General features: G+C 38.8%; 3 protein-coding genes across 4 annotated transcripts; 1 reads left to right on the top strand and 2 right to left on the bottom strand.

Annotated features, from left to right (window-relative positions):
* Positions 1-6155: 6155 nt before the first annotated feature.
* LOC113685563 (GFP-like fluorescent chromoprotein amFP486) lies at positions 6156-8324 on the bottom strand. Its single transcript, XM_089196055.1, is given in 5 exon segments — positions 6156-6378; positions 6660-6869; positions 7330-7548; positions 7845-7942; positions 8050-8324. Coding segments are annotated over 5 exon segments (678 nt in total). The 5' UTR covers positions 8068-8324; the 3' UTR covers positions 6156-6245.
* A 534-nt stretch (positions 8325-8858) lies between these two features.
* Positions 8859-10346, top strand: LOC149051118 (GFP-like fluorescent chromoprotein amFP486). Of its 2 annotated transcripts, none has more exons than XM_089196051.1 (3): positions 8859-8982; positions 9368-9577; positions 9823-10346. In XM_089196051.1, exons 1-2 carry the CDS (start codon positions 8864-8866, stop codon positions 9459-9461), a joined length of 213 nt encoding a protein of 70 aa, XP_089052177.1. In that variant the 5' UTR covers positions 8859-8863; the 3' UTR covers positions 9462-9577; positions 9823-10346. The 2 variants fall into 2 exon arrangements, with proteins under 2 accessions (XP_089052177.1, XP_089052176.1); XM_089196050.1 differs by having other exon boundaries at positions 9764-10346.
* Positions 10347-19312: 8966 nt separating this feature from the next.
* LOC149051117 (GFP-like fluorescent chromoprotein amFP486) lies at positions 19313-21873 on the bottom strand. The gene is made up of 5 exons (XM_089196049.1): positions 21544-21873; positions 21342-21439; positions 20825-21043; positions 20187-20396; positions 19313-19535 (listed from the first exon to the last, which is right to left on the bottom strand). Exons 1-5 carry the CDS (start codon positions 21559-21561, stop codon positions 19403-19405), a joined length of 678 nt encoding a protein of 225 aa, XP_089052175.1. The 5' UTR covers positions 21562-21873; the 3' UTR covers positions 19313-19402.
* Positions 21874-23965: the final 2092 nt, after the last annotated feature.

Below are 23965 nucleotides of genomic sequence, written 5' to 3'. Positions count from 1 at the left end.
TTAGCGTGTGAAGATATCACTTTTCGCGTGAAATCTTGTAATTATTTGCTAATTCATTGGTGTTTTGTATCATAGGTTTCGCTGACGGATTTTATTCTGTATTCGATACAAATCTCGCTCTGTCTCTACTTTTAGCTTGACACCGGCTTTAACCGAAGTGCAAACGTAAAAGCCTGAATTTTAAAAAAATGAAAACTAATTAAATGCTAGAGTCATCCTTTACGCAGAGCGGATGGCTCCATCCGTAGAACTCTTTAATAGACTGAAATGGATTCCTTTTTACGAGAAGTGTAAGATTGACAAAGCGTCGATAATGTTTAAACGAATCCACGGTGCACTACCTAGCTATTTAAACGAGCATATTCCGATCAACAACTCAAGACATTCAAGAACTACGCGCTATTCAAACTTTAATGTACTGTGCCCCAGATATAACAGGGAAACTGAAGGCGGGCGCACTTTTCTCGTCACCGGAACCAAAATTTGGAACGAGATACCACTGCGCATACGGATGGCGGACAGCATAAGGTGCTTTAAGCACAATATGTGGACTAATATTTTTTCGCAGCAACAATTTTTAAGTCATTTTTGTGTATAGTTTCCTTTTTAGTTTCTTTACTTATCTTGTAATTATATTATATTATATTAGTTTCTATTTTTATATTGTATTATACTAGTTTTTATATTGTAATTATTTCTGAGTGAGGGCCACAAGCTTATTAGCTATGCTATTATGTGTTACCCTCGTAAAATAAAGTCTTTATTATTATTATTATTAAACGCAACCATATTTTTACTCATGATCGAAGTATTACATTTTTATATCTCTAGTTCTACTGTCATAATGTCTTATCGTATTGCTTTTAATGAGAATTTCTTTATTTCATGTTTGGTACAAACATGTTCTTTTCTTCGCAGTGGTTCATTGAATGTGCAATATACTCTAGACGAAAACTTCTGAATAAAATTTCTGCTTTGGAAGATCCTTTTCAATACTTCCAATTTAAATCGAGATGTAATACTTTCGGTCTGTGTAAGAGCGGTCTAGGGCATTTTGCATCGGAACAAAGTTTTCCCTCAAACTTTGCCCAATAAATGATCTTTGGTAGCAAGTAAATAAAACCACGTTAGTTTCTCCAAATACGTTAAAATAAATTTTTTGAGCTCTCAATAGGCCATTCTGCAAAAGGCCCTTTTTTGACCTCTTGCAAAATCGAAAATTTCAAAAGTTGAAAAGCCCAGTCCTCGTACCACACCGCATGCAGGAAAAAAAATATTTTGTATTCTTAAACTGTGTGACATGTAAGGTGTATGAAAAGAATTTGAATTTTGATATTCGTTTATTCAGAGGATCGTCATTTGACTGCTTTCTGAAATTGGTCAAAAGTACGCTTTCTTTCTTGTTTCTCAAGTCCAGATCAGACCATCAAAATCTCCGCTTGATCTCTTCTAATAAGATGTTTGGCGCAGAGAAATATCAAAACATCTTGCACTTATTATTTTTCTTCGCCCTGGTGACTTCAAAATTTCAGCGATTTTGCTAGCGTGACAGACAATTATCAAATTAGGTCATTGAGCAAACTCCGACCGTTCTACATGAGTAGCTCAATAAACTAAGAGTTAAACGAGACTTGCCTATTAGTTGAAGTTTGATGGTAATTCTAATGAGTCATCATGAGGTGCTAGTCACATAAGATTGCGCAATCCAACCCCAGAAATGAACTTTAAAACCCGAACAAATCTTAAATTGGGTGGGTTTATTTCACGATCATAAGCAAGTAAGGGTGGGAATGTGATCCAAGGCACCTCATGATGACTCAATAGAATAACCATCAAACTTCAACTAATAGGCAAGTCTCGTTTAACTCTTAGTTTATTGAGCTACTCATGTAGAACGGTCGGAGTAGGTTCAGGTAGGAACAAGTGATTTAAAATAAGTGGCTAATTTCAACCAATGTCTACCGTTCTCTTCCCAATTGCTTGTTCGTGTATTAATTTACTTTTCCCTACGTCCAAATTTTTTGTATCAACTACCGCAACAAGCAACAAGCACAAAGCTTCTGTGAAGGAAATGCCTTAAGCAGTAGTGTTCACCACTGCTCAGGTAGTGAACACTGCAGTTAAGAACACTACTGCACAAGCAGTGTTCATTACTTCGAAGTTCACTTTCATATCCACGTCTTTTTTCCCCGCAGTTCAAAGATATGACTTTCCAATATTCACAGTCGTTTATTCACCACTTCACGGGTTTATTTTGATCCAAAATAATGGCCAGCTCCCAACTGGCATTTTAGCTCAGTTGGTAGAGCACTGCACCGGTTTCGCAAAGGTCACGGGTTCAAATCCACTATTGGCCTGAATTTTTTTCAGGTCCTAGTACACCACTGTTCAAGAAGTATTCATTACTGCGAAGATCGCTTTCACATTCACGTCTTCATCCGTAGTTCAAATATATGCCTTAACTTTAGTAATCATAGCTTACTGGTGTCTTGCCTGTATTAAGGATCTCGAGGTAGCTGCCTTTTGGGTAAGTAAATTGCAAGACACATTGAAAGATATATCGGTTTGTATTGATTCAGTTTTTGTTGATATTTTGTAAACTACAAAACAGATGTTCCTGGTGCTAAAATAGTTAGCCCGCGTACAAGGCTCTCGGCGAAAATCTTGATGCAAGCATCTGAGTGTAGAGACGCGATGTCTTTCTCTCGCGTGGTTTCTCGCTCGCCCCTGCTAGTTTTAATCACTCGCACCCAGTTGACTGAGAGCATGTTGCCCAGCTTATGTGTAAACATTCATCTAAAACTTAGATCTTTTATCGAAGACCAGGCAGAGATGCTGCTCTAGAAATGTTCAAACTAGCCATGTCCTCACCTATTAGACCAATGTCTTACAGGCTATCACATAGCATCAGTGATGAAATGTGGACTCTTTCAGCCGTTTGACGAAAGCATATATAGAAATACAGGATTTCAGACCGGCGAGGGGAAATGTCTAAGATTCAGTTCAAGTCTTCAGTGCATGCATGATAGCCTTGCCGATGCTATACAAAAGCTCAGGATTACACATTTAGAATCCCAAATTGTTGGGAAAAATGCACCTTTCCTGAAAAATGTGGATTTGTTCAAAAAGCTGGGGAAGCGTGCCAGCTGGTGTGCGATGTCATGGCTCCATGAGATAGTAAAGCGTTATCCAAGCGGTCGTAGACCATGAACAGAAGTGCAAGACATCAATCGATGTTGGCCTTCAAACCCTTATGTTCACCTATCAGAATGCTCCCACAAAATCAGTTAAGTTTTAGGTACTTAGTATTGATGCTAACAGATTCTCAGCCAACGAGCTTAAATGCATACATCTGAAATTTGAAAACCCCTCCGATAGACAAGTAAAGAGGGCTAGAGCACAGGCGAAGAGTGAGGGGCCTGGAGTGTCTACTGAAAAAATCCAGCGTCACAGAATCCGTAAACAACGTAACAGCGTCAGCTGGACCACTTCTTAGAGTTCACTATGAGGCTATATTACTATGAAGACCAGCCTACGGTACTTGCACCATCAAACTCGAAAACGGCTAAGAGTTTTTCATACCTAACGTGGTGCGCACAGTGGTTAAGTGCACCATTATTAATCAATACATGAACCATTGCAAAGATGTGGAGAATACTAGAAGTTCAAGAGGCCACACAAAGGAAATCCGATTTTGGGGTCTAGAAAATACTGCAGCTGTGGGGGCGGATGATAGACGAACTGGAACGCATGAGAGTAGAACAGGATTGGTGTAAAGAAGTTGGCGAGAGGCTGCAGGAGAGCAAGTTGTATTTCAAGACTACATACCGTAATCATTGCAAAAAGGATGATAGCAAATGTGCCGATCACTGTGGGGTCTTTGCACTGAGCTATGCTGTTGACACTGACTTTCAGAAAGTATGCAGTTACAACGCTGTGACTCTATACTTTCTGAAAGTCAGTGTTATTAGCCACAAGGGGAGGTGTGTGGATTGTGAGAAGCTGGAGAGTGTTCTTGAAGTAGTAAGAGGTACTACTTCTGAGTACACAATGCAGTTGGGTAAGGTTCAAGCGGAAGACCATGTGTATGAAGCAAAATATGCTGCCGCTAAGATCTTTGAATAGAGAGGGCATATCTTGAGAACAGAAAACCAGGACCAGTGCAAGCGGCAAATTCTTGATTCTTTGAAGTGAGATGGAGCAATTGTAGTAGTTGACTGGGCAATGAAGCTCCTAGCGATGAAGTTCCGGGAAAAGCAAGCAGAATAGTTTATCTAGAGGGGAATCAATTAGTATGTGAATACCTTTGTTGTAAGACAAGAGGAAAGCCTAGAAGTAACCTGCTAAGTATACCTTCTTAACTGCTGTAAAGAAGACTAGTTTTCAGTGCTTTCGGTCCTTGAAAATTTCCTTGTCACCATGAAGTTACAAAATTTAGGAATAAAAAACCCTTTCTAAGAGGTTGCAGTAGGTTGCTATCACAACAATAAGCTAGTATCATCCCTACGAGAGCTCGGACATCGCAAGGGAATCGAGCTCGTGAGGTACGATCATTGTGAGCCGCAGGCTGGAAAAGATATTTGTAACAGTATTCTGTGTCCGTCAATAACGTCAATCAGGAGATACTGCAACGGAGGCCATGCTGTTGTTTCTGCCAAAGAATGCATACCGCATTGAAATGGAGACAGATCAGGGGAACTCTGAGTTTACAAAATAGGACCTACGCGTTCGGAGAGCGCTTAATGTCAGACCTGGAAAGCTCATTCCCTGTTATGCAGACAGGTGTGACGACCAAATATCATCTGTTCCTGTCAGCCAGAAATCCGAGCAATCGCTGCGTTATTTAGACGTGAGAAGTAATTCAGGATAGAGATGGTTTGATGCTTCTCTGGTTTAAAGATTTAATGAATGTAACCGAAAAAGTTACTTACAATTCATAGACCCGACGTTTCGACACCCCTGTCTAATGCCTTCATCAGGGGTGATCTAAACGCTGCAACATGAGGTCCTTTTATATGATCACTGATTAGCTGCCTTTTTTCTGAAGAGGTGTAAATAAGCGTCAGGAAGTGAACCGTCTTAATCACGATTTAAAGGAGCGAGGGCGGAGTTAATATGCCAAGCTTCCTAACGAAGGCGCTGGTGGTAACGCCGATTAGTGGTATTAATTTAGACTTATCCCACCCAAATGTATAGTTAGTTAGGTATGTGTGCTCCGATAAAGCTGAATTTTCCTTTTTCAAAAAGGAACCCGCTTTTTGATTCTATTTCAAATGTGCATCAAACTGATGTTTGGTCTGTCCGATGTATTCGTTGTCGCATTCATTGCAAGGAATAGAATAAATGGCGTCGGTTCGTTGTTCTTTCGTGACAGAATCCTTAGGTTTGGCAAAAATATGCCCAAATATCTCAAAAGGTTTTTTGGGATAAAGAGTATCAATCGGTGGGGTCTAAAAGCTCTCTCATATTATCTTTTCAACTTAAAATGGTGAAATCTAGCATTTATCGAGCTACTTACGTAGAACGGTCGGAGTGTACTCTATGAATAATTTGCATAATCGCCTGCCATGCTAGCAAAATCGCTGAAAGTTTGAAGTCAGCAGGGCGAAGAAAATTAGTAAGTGCAAGTGTAAGTGTGTTTCTGCTGCGAAACATCATATTAGAAGAAATCAAGCGAAGTTTTCGATGGTCTGATCTGGACTTGAGCAATAAAAAACGAGTGTAATCTTGGCTCAACAATGGAGGTCATCCCGCTCAATTAGTCCAACAAGGGCAGAGTTTATTCATGGAGAGCTGCGCGAATCAATTTAGTGTTTACATGTAGGAAGTTTTAAGTTTCTTGAACTCATATTATTTTTCTCGGGCAACGTGTCTGGAGGTCGGAAAGTAAATTGTTTTCTGGGATAGCTGAGCTGGAATTTTCTTTCTGGCACCAATCCTCATATCTTCAAGATCTAAATGATTTATAAAGTTGAAATCAAATTTATATAATCACCATAGGTCATTGTAGGAAATATTTGGGCCTTGACAACTGTGAAGCGAACTTAACGCACTTTCTGCAAGCAACTAATAATAACAGCAGGGATTTGGTTCATTCTCTTTCATAACTCCTCGTAATCAATCGAAAGTTTGAAAACATGTAAAACTGACGTACATTTGAGGTTGAAAACGCTCTTCTTTATTCATCTCATGTTGTTTTACAAACAATGTCGAGACTCAAAATGATAGTGACTCCCCAGTAATCCTCAAACCTCGAGGATTCGTGCCACGGCATGTTCTTCCAATTGAAACTTCAAACCTTCCTTATCCAGGTTGGTTTTCACAAGGCGAAGATCCACAAAATGGCTCGGTGGCATCTCGTGTGTCACCTTCTTGGCTCTGGAGAAAAAAATCAAAATTGATCCGTGATTTCTCGCTGAAATAAGGAGCATTGTAATTATGATAGAAAGCGATCAAAATAATCTCAGGGAAATGTCCACAATGGACCTTTATCTAGCTTTGCAGGTATGTAATCCGATGCTGTTATGATCGGAAATTTAAGCGAATTTGGCGAATGAAAACACAAGCAAACCATGGAGGTGACTCTAAACATTCAGGTGCACTGCTTCTAAATATACGTTTACATGTCTGTACACAGCAGTCGAAGCCAACGTAATCACCTGTAATTATTTTCATATCGACATTTCAGCATTTTCCCTCCTTCGACCAAAAGGTACATGATAGTGTCTCCCTTGATTGTTCCATCACAAGGAGTCATTTTCTCCGAGGTTGGTTCCCAGCCAAGAGTCTTGTTTTGCATGACAGGCCGGTCGATGGGAAAGTTGCCTCCTTGGAAATTGGTCTTGTGCACAAGATTGTTGCTTTTGAGGCTGTCAAAGTAGGAAGCATTTCAGAACGCAGAATGATTAAAACATACATTTTGAATCCACCTTACGAGGTAACAAGATTTTAATGGAAAAAAAAACTCTCAATCAACAGGTTAGATTACTATGTTGAAAGAAAACTTAGCCTGAAAGGAAGAAAGTGACGAATGTAAAAAAATGAAGGCTAGTTTATACAAACTGAGTTTTGCCCAATTATTTTGAAAATTAACCGGTTATTGCCAGTTTACTGCGCTTTTGAAGCTTCCACGATCCTCTTCATTATGGAAATCCGTCGTGAACTTTCACTTTGTCACAACGAGCCCAAATCTTTGTGTAGTGTTGCAGATTATGCAAGAAAATTTAAATGATTTTTGTTTTCGATCATTCACAGACGTAACTCAAAGATCTTTGTGCAATCTACAAGTTAAAAAGCTGATCAACAGTTAAATAGTGAGGAATTACTCACCTCATTTCCACGGTGGCCGTGGCACACCCTCCATCTTCAAATGTTAATTTCCTGTCGTATGTCAGACCCTCGGGAAATGCTTGCTTGAAATAGTCAGGAATATCAGCAGGGTACTTCATAAAACATTTGAATCCATACTTCAAGGTTGGTGCCACTATGTCAACGGCAAATGGAAAGGGTCCGCCCTTTGTAACACGGAACGTCCCTGCTTATTTGCCTCTGAAATATTCAGATGGAGAGTATTTTCGATATGGTAGTATTTTATAAACGAAAATCACTAGCACATGACTATTTTGCTGCGTTTTCATCACATAAGTGACTTACGTACAATGAATTCTGGACTAGTTAGTATATGAAGCTTGGATCGATCTACCCCTTATTCCAAGACAGCCATACGCAGATGACACAAACGGCCGCAAGAAACACAACTGAAATAATCAAATTTGCTTTGCTCAGACCAGCAATGTATCCGCGCTAAAGGAGAAAAGGTCGATCGTTATCTGACACAAACTTACTCGTAAGGTTTGCCAGTGCCTTCTCCTTCGATGATAAACGCATGACCATTAACACAGCCCTCCATAAGCCACGTCATCTTCATGGTATCGGCTAAAACCTGAATATTGGAAGAAAATTATCAAAAAACCGTTAGGAGAAAAAGATTTTCTAGAGAAGCACTTAACCCGCCTATTAAATTAGCTATGTAAACTACAATTCACTTACATGTTTTGAATGAGACATCTTAAAATCCGCTTCGCAAAGTCGAGAAACGAGCACTGTTACCGCCCAAGAGGTGTGTCTTGCAGCTGAATGAAACTGATAGCGACTCGCCTTGGTTTGCTAAATTTATATGGTGCCATTCAACCCAAACAGACAATGATCAATTAAATCTCTCATCCTCCGGATAATGTGTACACAAATTTGCGCCCTTTTCCGACAGTTTTTGTAATCTCTTAAGCTTAGACGTCTGCCCATTTTAACCTTGGGAATTCTTTTGCCAAAAATAGCAACGTTGTCCGTGACCTGTTTTCATAATGAACTGACAAAGCACGAAGGTTCAATATGGCATGAACAGACTCTAAATTTACCCAACAAAAGTTAATGATGTAGTATTAGAAGTATTACAGACTGTTTTTTTTTCCGAGATGGAAATCGGTCGAACCGAGCGATTCCAAAGTTCTGGCCTGCAAAACTGACAGAGTAAGTTTCAAGGTTAATAAGTTATGTAACTATAGACTTAAGTTGCCCCTAGGTATCGAAAGATTACAGCTAAAACTTCACGGAGGCACCTTAAAAGTTACATAGTATTATGCAATGTAGTATTATATAACATTCGGCGGCATCTGGCAAAGTTTTTAATGAATCATCTGCTCTAAAAGGTTCGCCTGAGATCGTTTCAGAAGTTAAAAAAAAAAACTAACAGCGGTAGCTCACCGAAAATGCTTCAAAATGACGTAAAAAATGCACGCAGACTGATAGTCAAGGGTACAATAGTGACATAGTGGCACCGACCTTGAAGTATGGATTCAAATGTTTTATGAAGTACCCCGCTGATATTTCTGACTATTACGAGCAAGCATTTCCCGAGGGTTTGACATACGACAGGAAATTAACATTTCAAGATGGAGGGTGCGCCACGGCCTCTGTGAAAATGAGGTGAGTAATTCTTTACTATTTAAACTTGCAGATTGCACAAAGGTCTTTGATACATAAGAGAACGTTTCTAATTAAGAGTATCACCTGTGAATGACCAAAAAACAAAAATCATATAAATTTTCTTGCATATTCTGCAACACTGCACAAAGATTCACGACGGATTTCCATGATGAAAGACATCATGGAAGCCTCAAAACTAGCCTAAATTTTTTTTTACATTCGTCATTTTGTTCCTTTGCGGCTTATTTTTGGCTTCTATCATAGTAATCGAACCTGTTGATTTAGAGGGTTTTTTTTTTCCATTGAGATCTTGTTATCTCGTAAGGTGGACTCAAAATGTATGTTTTAATCATTTTGCGTTCTGAAATGCTTCCTACTTTGACAGCCTCAAAGGCAACACTCTTGTTCACAAGACCAATTTCCAAGGAGACAACTTTCCCATCGACGGGCCTGTCATGCAAAACAAGACGCTTGGCTGAGAACCAACCTCGGAGAAAATGACTCCTTGTGATGGAACAATCAAGGGAGACACTATCATGTACCTTTTTGTCGAAGGAGTGAAAATGCTGAAATGTCGATATGAAAACAATTAAAGGTAATTACAATGGCTTCGACTGCTGTGTATAGACATGTACACATATATTCAGAAGCAGTGCACCCGAATTATTTTACTTTATTTTGATTAATTACAACTCGAACGCACTGTTCGGAAACTATCTTCATCTTTGAGGTTACCAGAGCGTCGAAGTAGATGACTTAATTTCTAAACTTCTCATTTCAGCGAGAACTCACGGATCATTCTTGTTTTTGTTTGTTTTTTTTCCCGCCAAAGCCAAGAAGGTGATACACAAGATGCCACCGAGCCATTTTCTGGATCTCCGCCTTGTCAGAACCAACCTGGATAAAGAAGGTTTGAAGTTTCAACTGGAAGAACATGTTGTGGCAGGAATCCTCGAAGCTTGAGGATTACAGGACAGTCACTATCATTGTGAATTTCAACATTGCTTATGCAACAACATAGGAAGAATAAAGAAGAGCATTTTCAATCTCAAATGTACGTCGGTTTTCCATGTTTTTAAACTTTCGACTGATTATGAGGAGTTATGAAAGGGAAAGAACCAAATCCCTGCCGTTATTATTCGTTGCTTGCAGAAAGTGCATAAAGTTCGCTTTACAGCTGTCAAGGCCCAAATTTTTCTTACACTGACCTATGGTGATTACGTAATTTTGATTTCAACTTTATAAATCACTTTACTTTTCAACCTCTAGACACTTTCCCATGAAAAGATAATATGAGTTCAAGGAACTTTAAACTTCCTACCCTTAAACACTATATTGATTCATGCAGCTCTCCATGAATAAACTCTCCCCTTGTTGGAGTAATTGTGTGGGATGACCTCCGTCGTTGAACCAAGAGTCGTAACACCTAAATAAAGTCAATTCACAAATTCCCTGCTTCGGCCAATAAGATTTTACAATTTTGAACAAGACAAAAACCTTGGGTATGAAATAAATGATATTACATGGCCGCACAGAGATAAGAAATTTGTCTTCCAGTGTTTAAAAATATTTCGCGAGTGAGCGAACATGTTATCTTTACCATGTGAAGATTTCACTTTTCGTGTGAAAGCGTATAACTACTTGGTATTTCATTGGTGTTTTGCATCATAGGTTTCGTTGGGAGATTTCATTCTTTATTCGATACAAATCTCGCTCTGTCTCTGCTTTTAGCTTGGCACCAGCTTTAATTGAAGTACAAACATGAAAGCCTGAATTTCAAAAGAATGAAATCTAATTAAACGCAACCATATTTTTACTCATGATCGAAGTATTACATTTTTATATCTCCAGTCTTACTGTCATAATGTCTTATTGTATTGCTTTTAATGAGAATCTCTTTTATTTCATGTTTGGTACAATCGTGTGTTATTCTTCGCGTTGGTTCATTGCATGTGCAATATCCTCTCGACCAAAACTTTCGAAAACAATTTCTACTTGGGAAGATCTTTTTCAATTCTTCCAATTTAAATCGAGATGTAATACTTAAGGTCTCTGTAAAGGCGGTCCAGGGCATTTCGCATGGGAACAAAGTTTTCCCTCAAACTTTTCCCAATAAATTATCTTTTGTAGCAGGTAAATAAAATCACATTATTTTCTGGAGATACGTGAAAATAAAATTTTTGAGCTCTCCATAGTCAAAGCTGCAAAAGGCCCTCTTACGACATCGAAAATTTCAGTAGTTTAAAAGCCCGGTCCTCGTATCACGCTGCAAAAGTCTTTTGTATTCTTAAACTGTGTGATATGTAAGGTGTATATATATTATTTCAGTTTGATTTTCGTTTATTCAGGGGTTCGTCATTTATAATCATTTATAAACACTTCTTTGAGAGCTTTCTGAAATTGACCAAGAGTACTTTCTTTCTTGTTTGATATTGCTCAAATCCAGATAAGACCATTAAAAACTCCGATTGATTTCATAGAATAAGGTGTTTGGAAGCAGAAAAATATAAAAACATCTGAAATTTATTAATTTTCTTTGCCCTGCTGACTTCAAACACTCAGCGATTTAATTAGAGTGACAGCCAATTATCAAATTAGTTCATTGAGCAAATTCCGACCGTTTTAAATAAGGAGCTTAATAAATTGAGCGTTAAACGAGACTTATTTGCAAGTTGAAGTTTGATAGGAATTCAGTTGAGTCATCATGCAGTTCTAGGCATCACATGAGATTGTAAAATCAACTTTGAAAGGCGAAAAAAATTATAAATTGGGTGGGTTTATTTCATACGCAAGTAAGGGTGGGCATGTGATCCCTAATACCTCGCGATGACTCATAAGAATTACCATCAAGCTTTAACTTGTGCTAAATTATCATGTTCTCGGATTGGTTTTTAGTAATAAGTTGCAAAGGTGCAGTGTCCTGACCAACCAGCAGTTCGGAGAATGATATCAAGAAGTACCTTAGCCAGTGCAGCTGCACTGGTTGATGATGCCCTAACACTATGAGGTTTAAAACGACTTATGTCAATACCAAAAGTGCTCTTAATCTAACGAGATACAGTACTCTTGGTAGCTGCTTTGTATGGTTTAACATAATATGTAACAAATAGACTTGTTATACCCTTACGAAAGTGTTTGGTACGTTCTAAATATTCTTTTATAATAACAACAACACAGAGACTAGTGTCTAAAGGATAACCTGGGAACTCCAGCTCGTGTCTAGGTTTGGTTTGCTTTAGTTTGTGTCCAATTGAGTACGTCCAACAACAAGTTTTAAACGTCCAAGAATTGGATAAATTGGCACCTCTCTGTGCTGATAACATTGCAGCAATTTTTTATGTGAACAATTTCAATGTTGATTCCTTAACTGGAGTCAAAGTCTTCAAATTGTTTAACAACCTAGAGGGGTCCCAGGTGACAGTATATCTTGCTAAAGCAGGTTTTTGCTGAAAAACCCCTTTAAGAAAGTGCTTCATAACTGGTAGTTCTCCAAATGAACTCCTGAAGAAATAGGTAATACCTGAGATAAGGAAGATCTAACTGTCTTCGTAGCATTGTAGCCCGGGCCTGGTTAAAAAAGATCCATCATAAAATCTAAAGCTTGTGTTGGAGTGGCTTTGAAGGGCACGAGAACAACCACTTCTTGAGGTAAATGGAATACTCCTTCTGTGTACTCCCTTTCTAAGAGTGCAAAATGATTTTGGCAGCTTTTTGCAAAATGCCTCTTGCTGTGTGAGAGTTCCTGATGACTTGCATGCGAGAAGAGTTAGTGTCTTTTGAAGAGGATGTGCTTTTCCCTGACTGAATAGAAGGATCAAGCTCCTTGGATGCTTGGGAAGGACAAGTGAATGATCTATTAAAAGACGTCGAAGTCTGGGAATCCAAACTTGGGTTGTCCACATTGGAACAATTTGAAGTACCCTGTTTATGAGAGCAAATGGAAGAAAGGTGTAAAGATTTTGATCGTTCCAGTCAAGAGAGAAGACATCAATAGCCTTCGCCTCTGGGTCTGGTTTCCAGGAAACAAAAGGTTTTAATTGACAGTATAACCTGGAAGCAAACAGGTCTATTAAAGACTTTCCCCAAAGGAATGTTATGGATTCAAACAATTAGGGATTAAGGGATAAAGTTTCCATTCAAAGTCAGATTTCTTTACCCTTGACTCTTTATCAGCCAGTACATTTTGTTTCCCAGGAATGTGTATTGCAGTGTGACCCATATATTGTATATTGTGTTTGGCACACCATAACACTAATTCCCGGCTAATTCCATTACATAAGACACTTCGACCATCTATGCTATTAAGAGGCTGTCTCTCTTATTTCCACCCGGTCAATTTTGCGTCAAAAATAATTTTGCCTGAAAATCTGTTAACAGAAAGACTTTACCTAGGAAAGACCTAAATTAGGTTTGGTTTGATTCGAAATAATTTCTGCCTGCATTACGGGCCATAATTATTTCCCAGTCCGTAGGGACCGTCGCAACGTCTCGAAAATTGAAAAATAGGCATATTTTGTAACGTTGTAAAATATTTGATTCGCATAGTTAAGCCACAGAATTTATATCAGATTGCTTAAAAACCTTTCTAGTTTGCCAAGAAAGTTAGAATTTGCCCTCTCAACAAATTTGAAAAGGCGAATTTTAGCATATTCTGACCACTAGAAATCGCCATCGGCCGATGGCCGTAAATAACCTTGATTTAGACGCTAAGTTTTGGGATTTGGGACCTGGTTGACGATTCTATCTTACACAGCCGTTAAGTTTAGACCTTTATAGGCAAAAATATGCAAAAACCCCTGTACGTTTTCGATTTTTCAAAAGTTATGACCGTTTGAATCAGCACATCTACGAGCATTCGCGATTTTTTCACCTACACCAAAATCGAACCACTAGGGCAGATTTCGTCATAAATACAGCTTACCCGCTTTGCAGCCCGGCTTCATGGCTCACCTCAGAATTTTTCTAATAACCAAATTGGTGAAATCCATGATAACTTCAACAAATAGCTTGGTATTGCCTTCGAAAAGTAGGCGGCATCCAGCGTGATTCGTGGTATCAAAACAAATGCCGGAATTGGCCACATTTCGCGGTGAATCACCCATTTAACATCGCTGCAGAGCTGTATTTTTTCAAAAATCAGAATATAAACTCTCCATGTCTGGAAGCTGAGGGAGAAATGAAGGTTTTAGGCTTCTGAAGTGAAGAAATAATCGCTTAAATTTAGATCCAGTTCGATGTTATACTGTTCTCACAAAGGTCCGCACAAAAGTAGACCGCTGATAGCTTGTGCCGTACGTTGTGCCATATGGTTTTGTTTTGTATCCCAAAGTAATATTTTGGCAGAAAAATTTTGGATGAAAAGAATAAATGCTTTTACCTGGAGTTTGATATCATATAATTAATAAATCAATTTCAAATATCCTGTGCTTGCTTCTCTCGGTTCCGCGTCGATTGTGTCCACAGAACAGCAACCTGTCAATAGCCGGAGAAATCGGCTACCACCGTGTTAAAAACTTGACACATGCTTCGTATGAACAAATGTTATAAGAGTTGCTTTTGGTAAATTTTCAATCGATTTCATCAAAACATTTCACTGACTACTAGATATTATAATATATTACACTATAACAACGCCGTCAGAACTTGATATCGGAAGTAAAGGTAGTTTGTATCTGTAGAGCATATTCTACACTTTCAGCCACCGTATAAGACATTGTTTACATAAGTCTACTGAGAAACACACTGACAATCACTAATCACGTCCGACAGTTTGTCTATGAGGATCTGATTTTTGTCTCTCAATTTTACAGGGATCTCAAAATGACTACAGATGGCTCTCAACAAAACCACATTGAATTTCTGAAGTGTGTCATTGTGGTAACGTTCACAGAGGTCCTACGTATCGTAGCAGATTGGATGTGAGACTTTGATCTCTTTGTTAACTTTGTCTACCAGATCTTATCTCTCGTAATTTTCCTGGACGCATTGGATATCTTCCTCCTCATCCAGTGATATCCCGATCACACCCTGATCTTTTCGCCGCATTGCTGCTAGCCGGGAGAAAAAGCTCTGAACTTGGTTCTTTGTCAGCTACTGTTCTCTAGTGAACAAACGTGCATTTGATTCATTTTTCGCATTTCGCATGTCCACTGCAACTTGGGCGGGGTCGGCCTTTCGCCCAGTTCTTTCTCCAAGTGTAAACCATGCCGTTAGGTATTCTTTTACCTTCTCTGAAAATCTAACGCTGCCCCTTGGTTTGCTTACGGCCCATCCTGTTCGTAAAGACGAGTGGGGCGAAGTATCCACGGGAGAAGTGAGTGGTGTACTAGAATCTAACGAACAGCTCGAACACTCGATACCAGCGGTATCTATCGACGAGAACTTAAGGGCCCAGTCCCTTTTGATTGCATCATACTGGCTTTAACCTGCTGACTGTATGCTTTCCAACGTCCAGGTGCAGCTCCAGCTGCGAAAAGGTTTCGAACACTTCAACACATCCAAACACAGAGCATTCAAACAATGACGTTGTACTCTCTGTTTCCTTGCTGCCCTTTGAACGACGCTTGACCACACGCTTTTCAGGAGGATCATAAAACCCTTGAGATTCTATGGTTTGAAGGGACGTTTGACCTTGGTGCTTGATATAAATTAGGTCATATGGAATGTACTTCCCTTTACCGATGCCATAACATTTCCAAACTCTCGGACCGATATCTCCATATTCGAATCGAAGTTGTGGAAGCTACTAAAATGCTCAATCCTATTTATACAGAGCGTTCTTTGATTCGTCTACTGTTCTTACTGCAGCTGTTGTTCCCTTCACTGGGTGTTTCGTCAATGCGTATCCTCTGTCCAATGAAAGCTTTAACAACCTCGCTGAAGACTCGCTACAGACTGAAGCCTCTCTGGTTTCGAAAAAGCACTTGCATGCCATACTACACTTGCAGGCCTTCCAAAAAAAATAAAGGGTTAGCGGGTTCACCCGCAATGATTAATGCAGACCTCTGTTATGCGCGATAGTGCAATCGTTCAGCTTTAAATTCCAAAACGCCAAACTTCGACACATAGACTTACAAGTGGAGTTCTATGACAGATTCTTGAAGAGAATGCAGCTGCAATCCAAAGTTTCAACGGGACATTAAGCGCGAAACATGGCTTTAGTTTTCGAGTTTAGTTCGCAACAACGAGTCAAAGAAGAGTATCGACAGATGCCGACCGCTTAATTTTGGAGGTATTTGCTTAGAGGTTAGTCCAGTTCACCAGTTTGGGAAGCGAGGAATATCTGAAATTTCACATAAACCCATGATTTCTCCGGCTATTGACAGGTTGCTGTTCTGTGGACACAATCGACGCGGAACCGAGAGAAGCAAGCACAGGATATTTGAAATTGATTTATTAATTATATGATATCAAACTCCAGGTAAAAGCATTTATTCTTTTCATCCAAACTTTTTCTGCCCAAATATTACTTTGGGATACAAAACAAAACCATATGGCACAACGTACGGCACAAGCTATCAGCGGTCTACTTTTGTGCGGACCTTTGTGAGAACAGTATAACATCGAACTGGATCTAAATTTAAGCGATTATTTCTTCACTTCAGAAGCCTAAAACCTTCATTTCTCCCTCAGCTTCCAGACATGGAGAGTTTATATTCTGATTTTTGAAAAAATACAGCTCTGCAGCGATGTTAAATGGGTGATTCACCGCGAAATGTGGCCAATTCCGGCATTTGTTTTGATACCACGAATCACGCTGGATGCCGCCTACTTTTCGAAGGCAATACCAAGCTATTTGTTGAAGTTATCATGGATTTCACCAATTTGGTTATTAGAAAAATTCTGAGGTGAGCCATGAAGCCGGGCTGCAAAGCGGGTAAGCTGTATTTATGACGAAATCTGCCCTAGTTGTTCGATTTTGGTGTAGGTGAAAAAATCGCGAATGCTCGTAGATGTGCTGATTCAAACGGTCATAACTTTTGAAAAATCGAAAACGTACAGGGGTTTTTGCATATTTTTGCCTATAAAGGTCTAAACTTAACGGCTGTGTAAGATAGAATCGTCAACCAGGTCCCAAATCCCAAAACTTAGCGTCTAAATCAAGGTTATTTACGGCCATCGGCCGATGGCGATTTCTAGTGGTCAGAATATGCTAAAATTCGCCTTTTCAAATTTGTTGAGAGGGCAAATTCTAACTTTCTTGGCAAACTAGAAAGGTTTTTATGCAATCTGATATAAATTCTGTGGCTTAACTATGCGAATCAAATATTTTACAACGTTACAAAATATGCCTATTTTTCAATTTTCGAGACGTTGCGACGGTCCCTACGGACTGGGAAATAATTATGGCCCGTAATGCAGTCAGAAAATTATTTCGAATCAAACTAAATCTAATTTAGGTCTTTCCTAGGTAAAGTCTTTCTGTTAACAAATTTTCAGGAAAAATTATTTTTGACGCAAAATTGACCGGGTGGAAATAAGAGAGACAGCCTCTTAATATAGGATATAGCAGTGGTATTGTCAATCATGGCTTTCAGATGAGAATTCTGAATATCTAAGCAGAATGCTCTCAAGGTAAGAAAACATGCTAAACATTCAAAATAATCGATACGATGCTTAGATTCATCCTCAGACCACTGACCCCCAGTTGATATGGAATAAAAAACTGTCATTTGAGATGTAGTGTGGGTTTCAGTGTTAATGTTTTAATCTACCAGCAAGTTATTATTGGCATTCGGGTTTCCCCTTTCTTTTGGGGTCTGGAGAAGATCCCTTCCCCACCCCCTGAGTTTTCCATGAAAAAGGCTTCTGATTTTGGTGGTGCTGGTGATAAGAGAAATTTTCATTTTTTTTAAAATTCAGGCTTTCGCGTTTGCACTTGCCAAGCTAAAGGTAGAGACAGAGCGAGATTTGCATTGAATAGAGAATGAAATCCCTCAACGAAACCAATGAACACTAAGTAATTATAAGCTTTCACGCGAAAAGTGATATCTTCACACGGTAAAGATGCAATATTTCATAAGAGAGGGCGAGAGTTTCATCAGGGTTTCCAAACACGAGAAAGCTAATGAAAACACGAAGCCGAAGGCCGAGTGTTTTTGTTGTTTTCGAGTGTTTGAAAATCCTGCTGAAACATGAAGCTCGAGTTTATGAAATGGCTCCTCAAAAGGGCCTAATTTATTAACAATAAACACAAAAACAGAACGTCCACGTTAATATTCAGTATTTGTGTTGTTTTTTTTCATTGTCGCTTGTGCATGGTTGTTAGTCAGTATCATGAAAGATGTTATGTTTTTTCACTTCATTCATTGAAAGCAGTCACACTTTGCATTGGCGTCCCATTTGCAATTTTTGTGTTAAAGTGTCTAAACCACTTGGATCTTGCTCATCTAGTAGCGTAACGGAAACCACGAGTACTAACAGTGAACTTTTGGAAGGTGAAGGCAGTGTACGTGGAATGTTAAATCAGTTAAATTCTGGAATGTTCTTGAATTGCAATGTAAACGCAAATGGTAACTACAAAGAATGATTACTATAATATTAATAAACATTTGTTCAAGTACTGCATTATTTTGGAAATTGATTTCCAAACACACGTGTTTGGATATCTAATCACGCGTGTTTGGATCTGTTCTTTACCGGGTATCAAGGGGCATCCATGTGACTCAAATGAGGCCACACAATTAGTTAATGACCTCGTGCATTATAAATGAGTTTGAGAAAACATGTTCGCTCACTCGTGGAATGTTTTTAAACACTGGAAGACAAATTTCTTATCTCTGCGCAGCCATATAATATCCTCTATTTCATACTCAAGGTTTTTGTCTTCTTCAAAATTTTACAATCTTATTGGCCAAAGCGGGGGATTTGTGAATTAACTTTACTAAGGTGATACGAATCTTGGCTCAACAATGGAGGTCATCTCGTTCAATAGGTCCAACAGGGGAAGAGTTTCTTCATGAAGAGTTGCATGAATCAATTTAGTGTTTACATGTACGAAGGTTTAAATTTCTCGAACTCATATTATCTTTTCTTGGGAAATTGTCTGGAGGTCGAAAAGTGAATTGTTTTCTGGGACAGCTGAGCTTAAAATTTCTTTTTGGCACCAATCCTCATATCTTCTAGATTTGAATGATTTATAAAGTTGAAATCAAAATTATGTAATCACCATAGGTCAGTATAGGAAAAAAATTTGGGCCTTGACAACTGTGAAGCGAACTTTATGCACTTTCTGCAAGCAACTAATAATAACGGCAGGGATTCGATTCGTTTTTTTTCATAACTCCGCATAATCAGGCGAAAGTTTAAAAACATGTATGACCGACGTACATTTGAGGTTGAAAACGCTCTTCTTTATTCATCTCATGTTGTTTTACAAACAATGTCGAGACTCACAATGATAGTGACTCCCCAGTAATCCTCAAACCTCGAGGATTCTTGCTACGGCATGTTCTTCCAGTTGAAACTTCAAACCTTCCTTATCAAGGTTGGTTTTCACAAGGCGGAGATCCACAAAATGGCTCGGTGGCATCTCGTGAATCACCTTCTTGGCTCTGGAGAAAAAAAATAAAAAATGATCGGTTATTTTTGATTAAAATGAGCAGTATAGATATCAAGTCATCTACTTCGACGCCTTGGTAACCACAAAGATGAAGAAGGTTTCCGAAGAGAGCGTTCGAGTCATAATTATAATCGTAAACGATCAAAATAATTTCAGACAAATGTCCACAACTGGCCTTTTTATCCCGCTTTGCAGTTATGTAATCCGATGCTGTTGAAAAGTTATGATCCCAAAATTCGGAAACTTGGCGAATGAACAAAACGTGCAAACCTCAGAGGTGACACTAAACGTTCGGGTGCACTGCTTCTGAATATATGTTTACATGTCTCTACACAGCAGTCGAAGCCAACGTAATTACCTGTAATTATTTTCATATCGACATTTCAGCATTTTCCCTCCCTCGACCAAAAGGTACATGATAGTGTCTCCCTTGATTGTTCCATCACAAGGAGTCATTTTCTGAATATAAAAGTTATGTTCGCCGCTTCTTATTAAGTAATTTCAAAACAATGGACTGAATTTATACTGCAAAGTTACATAAGTTACATAACAGTTGGTGACTTTTTGGGGACTCGGGAGAGAAACCCGTTAAGATCAAGTCAGATACATGTCTCTACACAGCAGTCGAAGCCAACGTAATTACCTGTAATTGTTTTCATATCGGCATTTCAGCATTTTCCCTCCTTCGACCAAAAGGTACATGATAGTGTCTCCCTTGATTGTTCCATCACAAGGAGTCATTTTCTCCGAGGTTGGTTCCCAGCCAAGCGTCTTGTTTTGCATGACAGGCCCGTCGATGGGAAAGTTGCCTCCTTGAAAATTGGTCTTGTGCACAAGAGTGTTGCCTTTGAGGCTGTCAAAGTAGGAAGCATTTCAGAACGCAAAATGGTTAAACATACAATTTGAGTTTGCCTTACGAGGTAACAAGATTTTAGTGGGAAAAAAACCTCTATATCAACAGTTTAGATTACTATGTTAGACGAATGTAAAAAAATTAGGTCAATTTGTACAAACCGAGTTTTCCCTCATTATATTTTAAAAGTAACCGGTATCGCTGGTATACTGCACTTTTGAAGCTTCTGTGATGTTCTTCAATATGGAAATCCGTCGTGAATTTTCACATTTTCACATCGATCCCAAATCTTTGTGTAGTGTTGCAGACTATGCAAGAAAATTTACACGATTATTGTTTTCGATCATTCACAGACGTAACTCAAAGATTTTTGTGCAGTCTGCAAGTTAAAAAGCTAATTAACAGTTAAATAGTGAGGAATTACTCACCTCATTTCCACGGTGGCCGTGGCACACCCTCCATCTTCAAATGTTAATTTCCTGTCGTATATCAGACCCTCGGGAAATGCTTGCTTGAAATAGTCAGGAATATCAGCAGGGTACTTCATAAAACATTTAAATCCATACTTCAAGGTCGGTGCCACTATGTCAACGGCAAATGGAAGGGGTCCGCCCTGTGTAACACGGAACGTCCCTGTTTGTTTGCCTCTGAAATATTCAGATGGAGAATATGTTCGATATGGTAGTATTATATCAACGAAATCACTAGCATATGACTATTTTGGTGCGTTTTCATCACATAAGTGACTTGCGTAAAATGACCTCTGGCGAGTTCCTATATGAGACTTGGATTTATAGACTCCTTTTTCCAAGACAGCCATACGCAGATGACACAAACGGCAGCAAGAAACACAACTGAAATAATCAAATTTGCTTTGGTTAGACCAGCAATGCCTCCAGGCAAAACGAAAATTAACAGGTTGATCTTTATCTCACACAGACTTACTCGTAAGGTTTGCCAGTGCCTTCTCCTTCGATGGTGAACGCATGACCATTGACACAGCCCTCCATAAGCCATGTCATCTTCATGGTATCGGCTAAAACCTGAATATTGGAAGAAAATTATCAAAATCTGTCAGGAGAAAAAGATTTACCAGAGAGGCACTTAACCCGCCTTTTCTATTTTATGTAAACTACAATTCACTAACATGTTTTGAATGAGACATCTTGAAATCCGCTTCACAAAGTCGTGCAAAGAGCACTGTTTCCGTCTAAGAGGTGTGTCTTGCAGTTGAAGGAAATTGATGGTGAGCCTTTTGGTTTGCCAAATTTATATGGTGCCACTCAAGCCAAAAAGACAAGGATCAATTAAATGTCTCACGCGCCGGATAACGTGTATACAAATTTAGACACTTTTCAGACAGTTTGTGTTATCTCTTAGGCTTGGCTGTCTGCCCATTTTAGCCTTGGAGATTCTTTTGCCGAAAATAGCGAAGTTGTCCGCGACCTGTTTTCATAATGAACTGACAAAGCACAAAGGTTTAATATGGCATAAATAGACCCTAACATCAGTTAATAATGTAATTAAAAGAAGTACCACAGACTGTTTTTTTTTTCTCCAAAAAGAACTCGGTGGAACCGAGCGATTCCACTGTTCTGACCTGCAAAACTGGCAGAGTAATTTTCAAGGCTAATCAGTTATGTAACTATAGACTTAAGTTGCTTTTAGGTATCGAAAGATTTATCTGCCAAAGAGAGATAATCAGACTGTGACATAAACGATTGTCGCTCACGTAACACACTTTTGAGGAAGGGTTCCCTTTTCTTTCTTACAATTGTTCTCTATCGTTGACAATTTTAACAGTAAATTCAAACAAAGAGTTAAAAAAGGAAAGAAATGAACTAAGAAAGCCTTCAACGCCTGCTGCGTTTAACCTCATTTTTAAGCGTTTCCGGCGAGCTACCGCTGTCAGATATTTTTAAAACTGATTAAAACGATCTCAGGCGAACCCCATAGGACAGAGGATTCCTTACAAACTTTGCCAGATGCCGCCGAATGTTACGTAATACTACCTTGCATAAGGTGATATTGTGTAAGGTAATATTACTATGATAATGACAGTTTATTAAACTCTCTTGCAGTAGCTCACCGAATTAACGAGTTATGATACAATGAAAACCTAAAAACTTGAAAACTTCCAAGCTTTTTTAAATATGTGGTCAACATGACGATACACGTTCTCTGCCGTGGTTGCCTACGACTAGTGGTCTGAGAGTAAAGTTAGGATATAACATAAAGTTATTTAACATCTCTTTACATTTAATAGGGTTTAGTCTCGGGTTGTGATCCATAGAAAATTGTGAATGTCAGAGACGATCGAATTGAGCAGGCTGACCCAACCCAAAACAGACCCGGGTCGTAGATGAGCACAATCTACTACCTCGTAAATGGCTTGTAACATGAATAGAAGAGCACCTGTTGTCGAGTGGCCTCTAAGCGCAAACTGTTGCGGGTCCATTTTTCCATTTTTCCATAATATTGCATAAGGTGATATTGCATACTTTGTTATGTAACGCGCAAACTGTCGCGGGTCGATTTTTCCATTTTTCCATAATATTGCATGAGGTAATATTGCATAAGGTTATGTAACTTTTAAGGTGCCTCCGCGAAGTTTTAACCTGTTTATGACGCGCACAGCGTCGTTGGGTTTTCATGCATAATATATATTCTTTTCTACCTTTGAGATCACTAAAAGTTACCATATACAATAGACAAGGGTCGGACTGAAAACTTAAAATGAACAAAATGGTTTTCGTTCTTGAGCTAAAACATAACAAAGGGAGGTGCTCACTAGCGGTAATTTTACTTAATTTGATTTTAATTTTCTCCAAGTGACTTTGGTTAAAGTCTTCAACAATTTCCCCATACGTGAAGTTTGTCGTCTTGATCATTTTGAAGTCGAAAGTCGGTTACAAAGACAGTTTCTTCGCTGTTTACACATCTTGTGTCCTGCCTCAAACTTAAAATTAATTGAATTATATAATACTGATTAAAATTAATTAATATAATTAAAATAGAAAGGGCACAAATATGTTAAACGCCCCACCAAATCTCTAGGAATTCTGCTGATGGAAACGCGATGAATACCACTCGGAAGATCTCTCTTCTTTCTTCCAAAACTTTTCTTCATAAAACAGATCTTCGCCAAGATCGATATCTAGGCATACGTAAAATTTTGAAACTATCGTTTTTTTGCTATCTTACCCGGTATCTTCTCTTCTGTCGACCTCTTTTTCAGGCGCAGAAGACCTTTGGATATCACGAGTATCGTCGCTCGATACCCTGGAGTCTACTTATCTAAAAACTGTATCGTTTTACACACCTTTTTAAATGACAATTGTTCGATCGTGTCATATATACATACATAAATTTTATTGCAATTCGAATTATCAGAGTGCTCTGTTAAGCGAATATCTTCGAGAAAGAAAAATATTTAAATCAATTAAATTATGAAAATACATTAGTTAAAACTATCACCAAAAGTTCTTCTTTTTCTTTAAGGCCGTCTTAAAATCTTTAAATGATGTCATTGTTCTCTTAATGTCTGGGAGCGAATTATCGATCCGCCA

The sequence above is a fragment of the Pocillopora damicornis genome, chromosome 2, assembly GCF_964200805.1.
Source record: "Pocillopora damicornis chromosome 2, jaPocDami1.2, whole genome shotgun sequence".
Classification (NCBI taxonomy): Eukaryota; Metazoa; Cnidaria; class Anthozoa; order Scleractinia; family Pocilloporidae; genus Pocillopora; species Pocillopora damicornis.
The sequence above is the reverse complement of the archived record's forward strand: the minus strand, read 5'-3'. Positions and strand labels throughout refer to the sequence as shown.

Excerpts from the sequence above, each read along its gene's own strand:
- LOC149051118 (XM_089196051.1), top strand. The coding sequence starts at position 8,864 with ATGAAGTACCCCGCTGATATTTCTGACTATTACGAGCAAGCATTTCCC. Across the intron at positions 8,983-9,367 it reads ACGGCCTCTGTGAAAATGAG|CCTCAAAGGCAACACTCTTG; the intron begins GTGAGTAATTCT and ends CTACTTTGACAG.
- LOC149051117 (XM_089196049.1), bottom strand. Across the intron at positions 20,397-20,824 it reads ACGGCCACCGTGGAAATGAG|CCTCAAAGGCAACACTCTTG; the intron begins GTGAGTAATTCC and ends CTACTTTGACAG. Across the intron at positions 19,536-20,186 it reads CGATATGAAAACAATTACAG|AGCCAAGAAGGTGATTCACG; the intron begins GTAATTACGTTG and ends TTTTTTCTCCAG.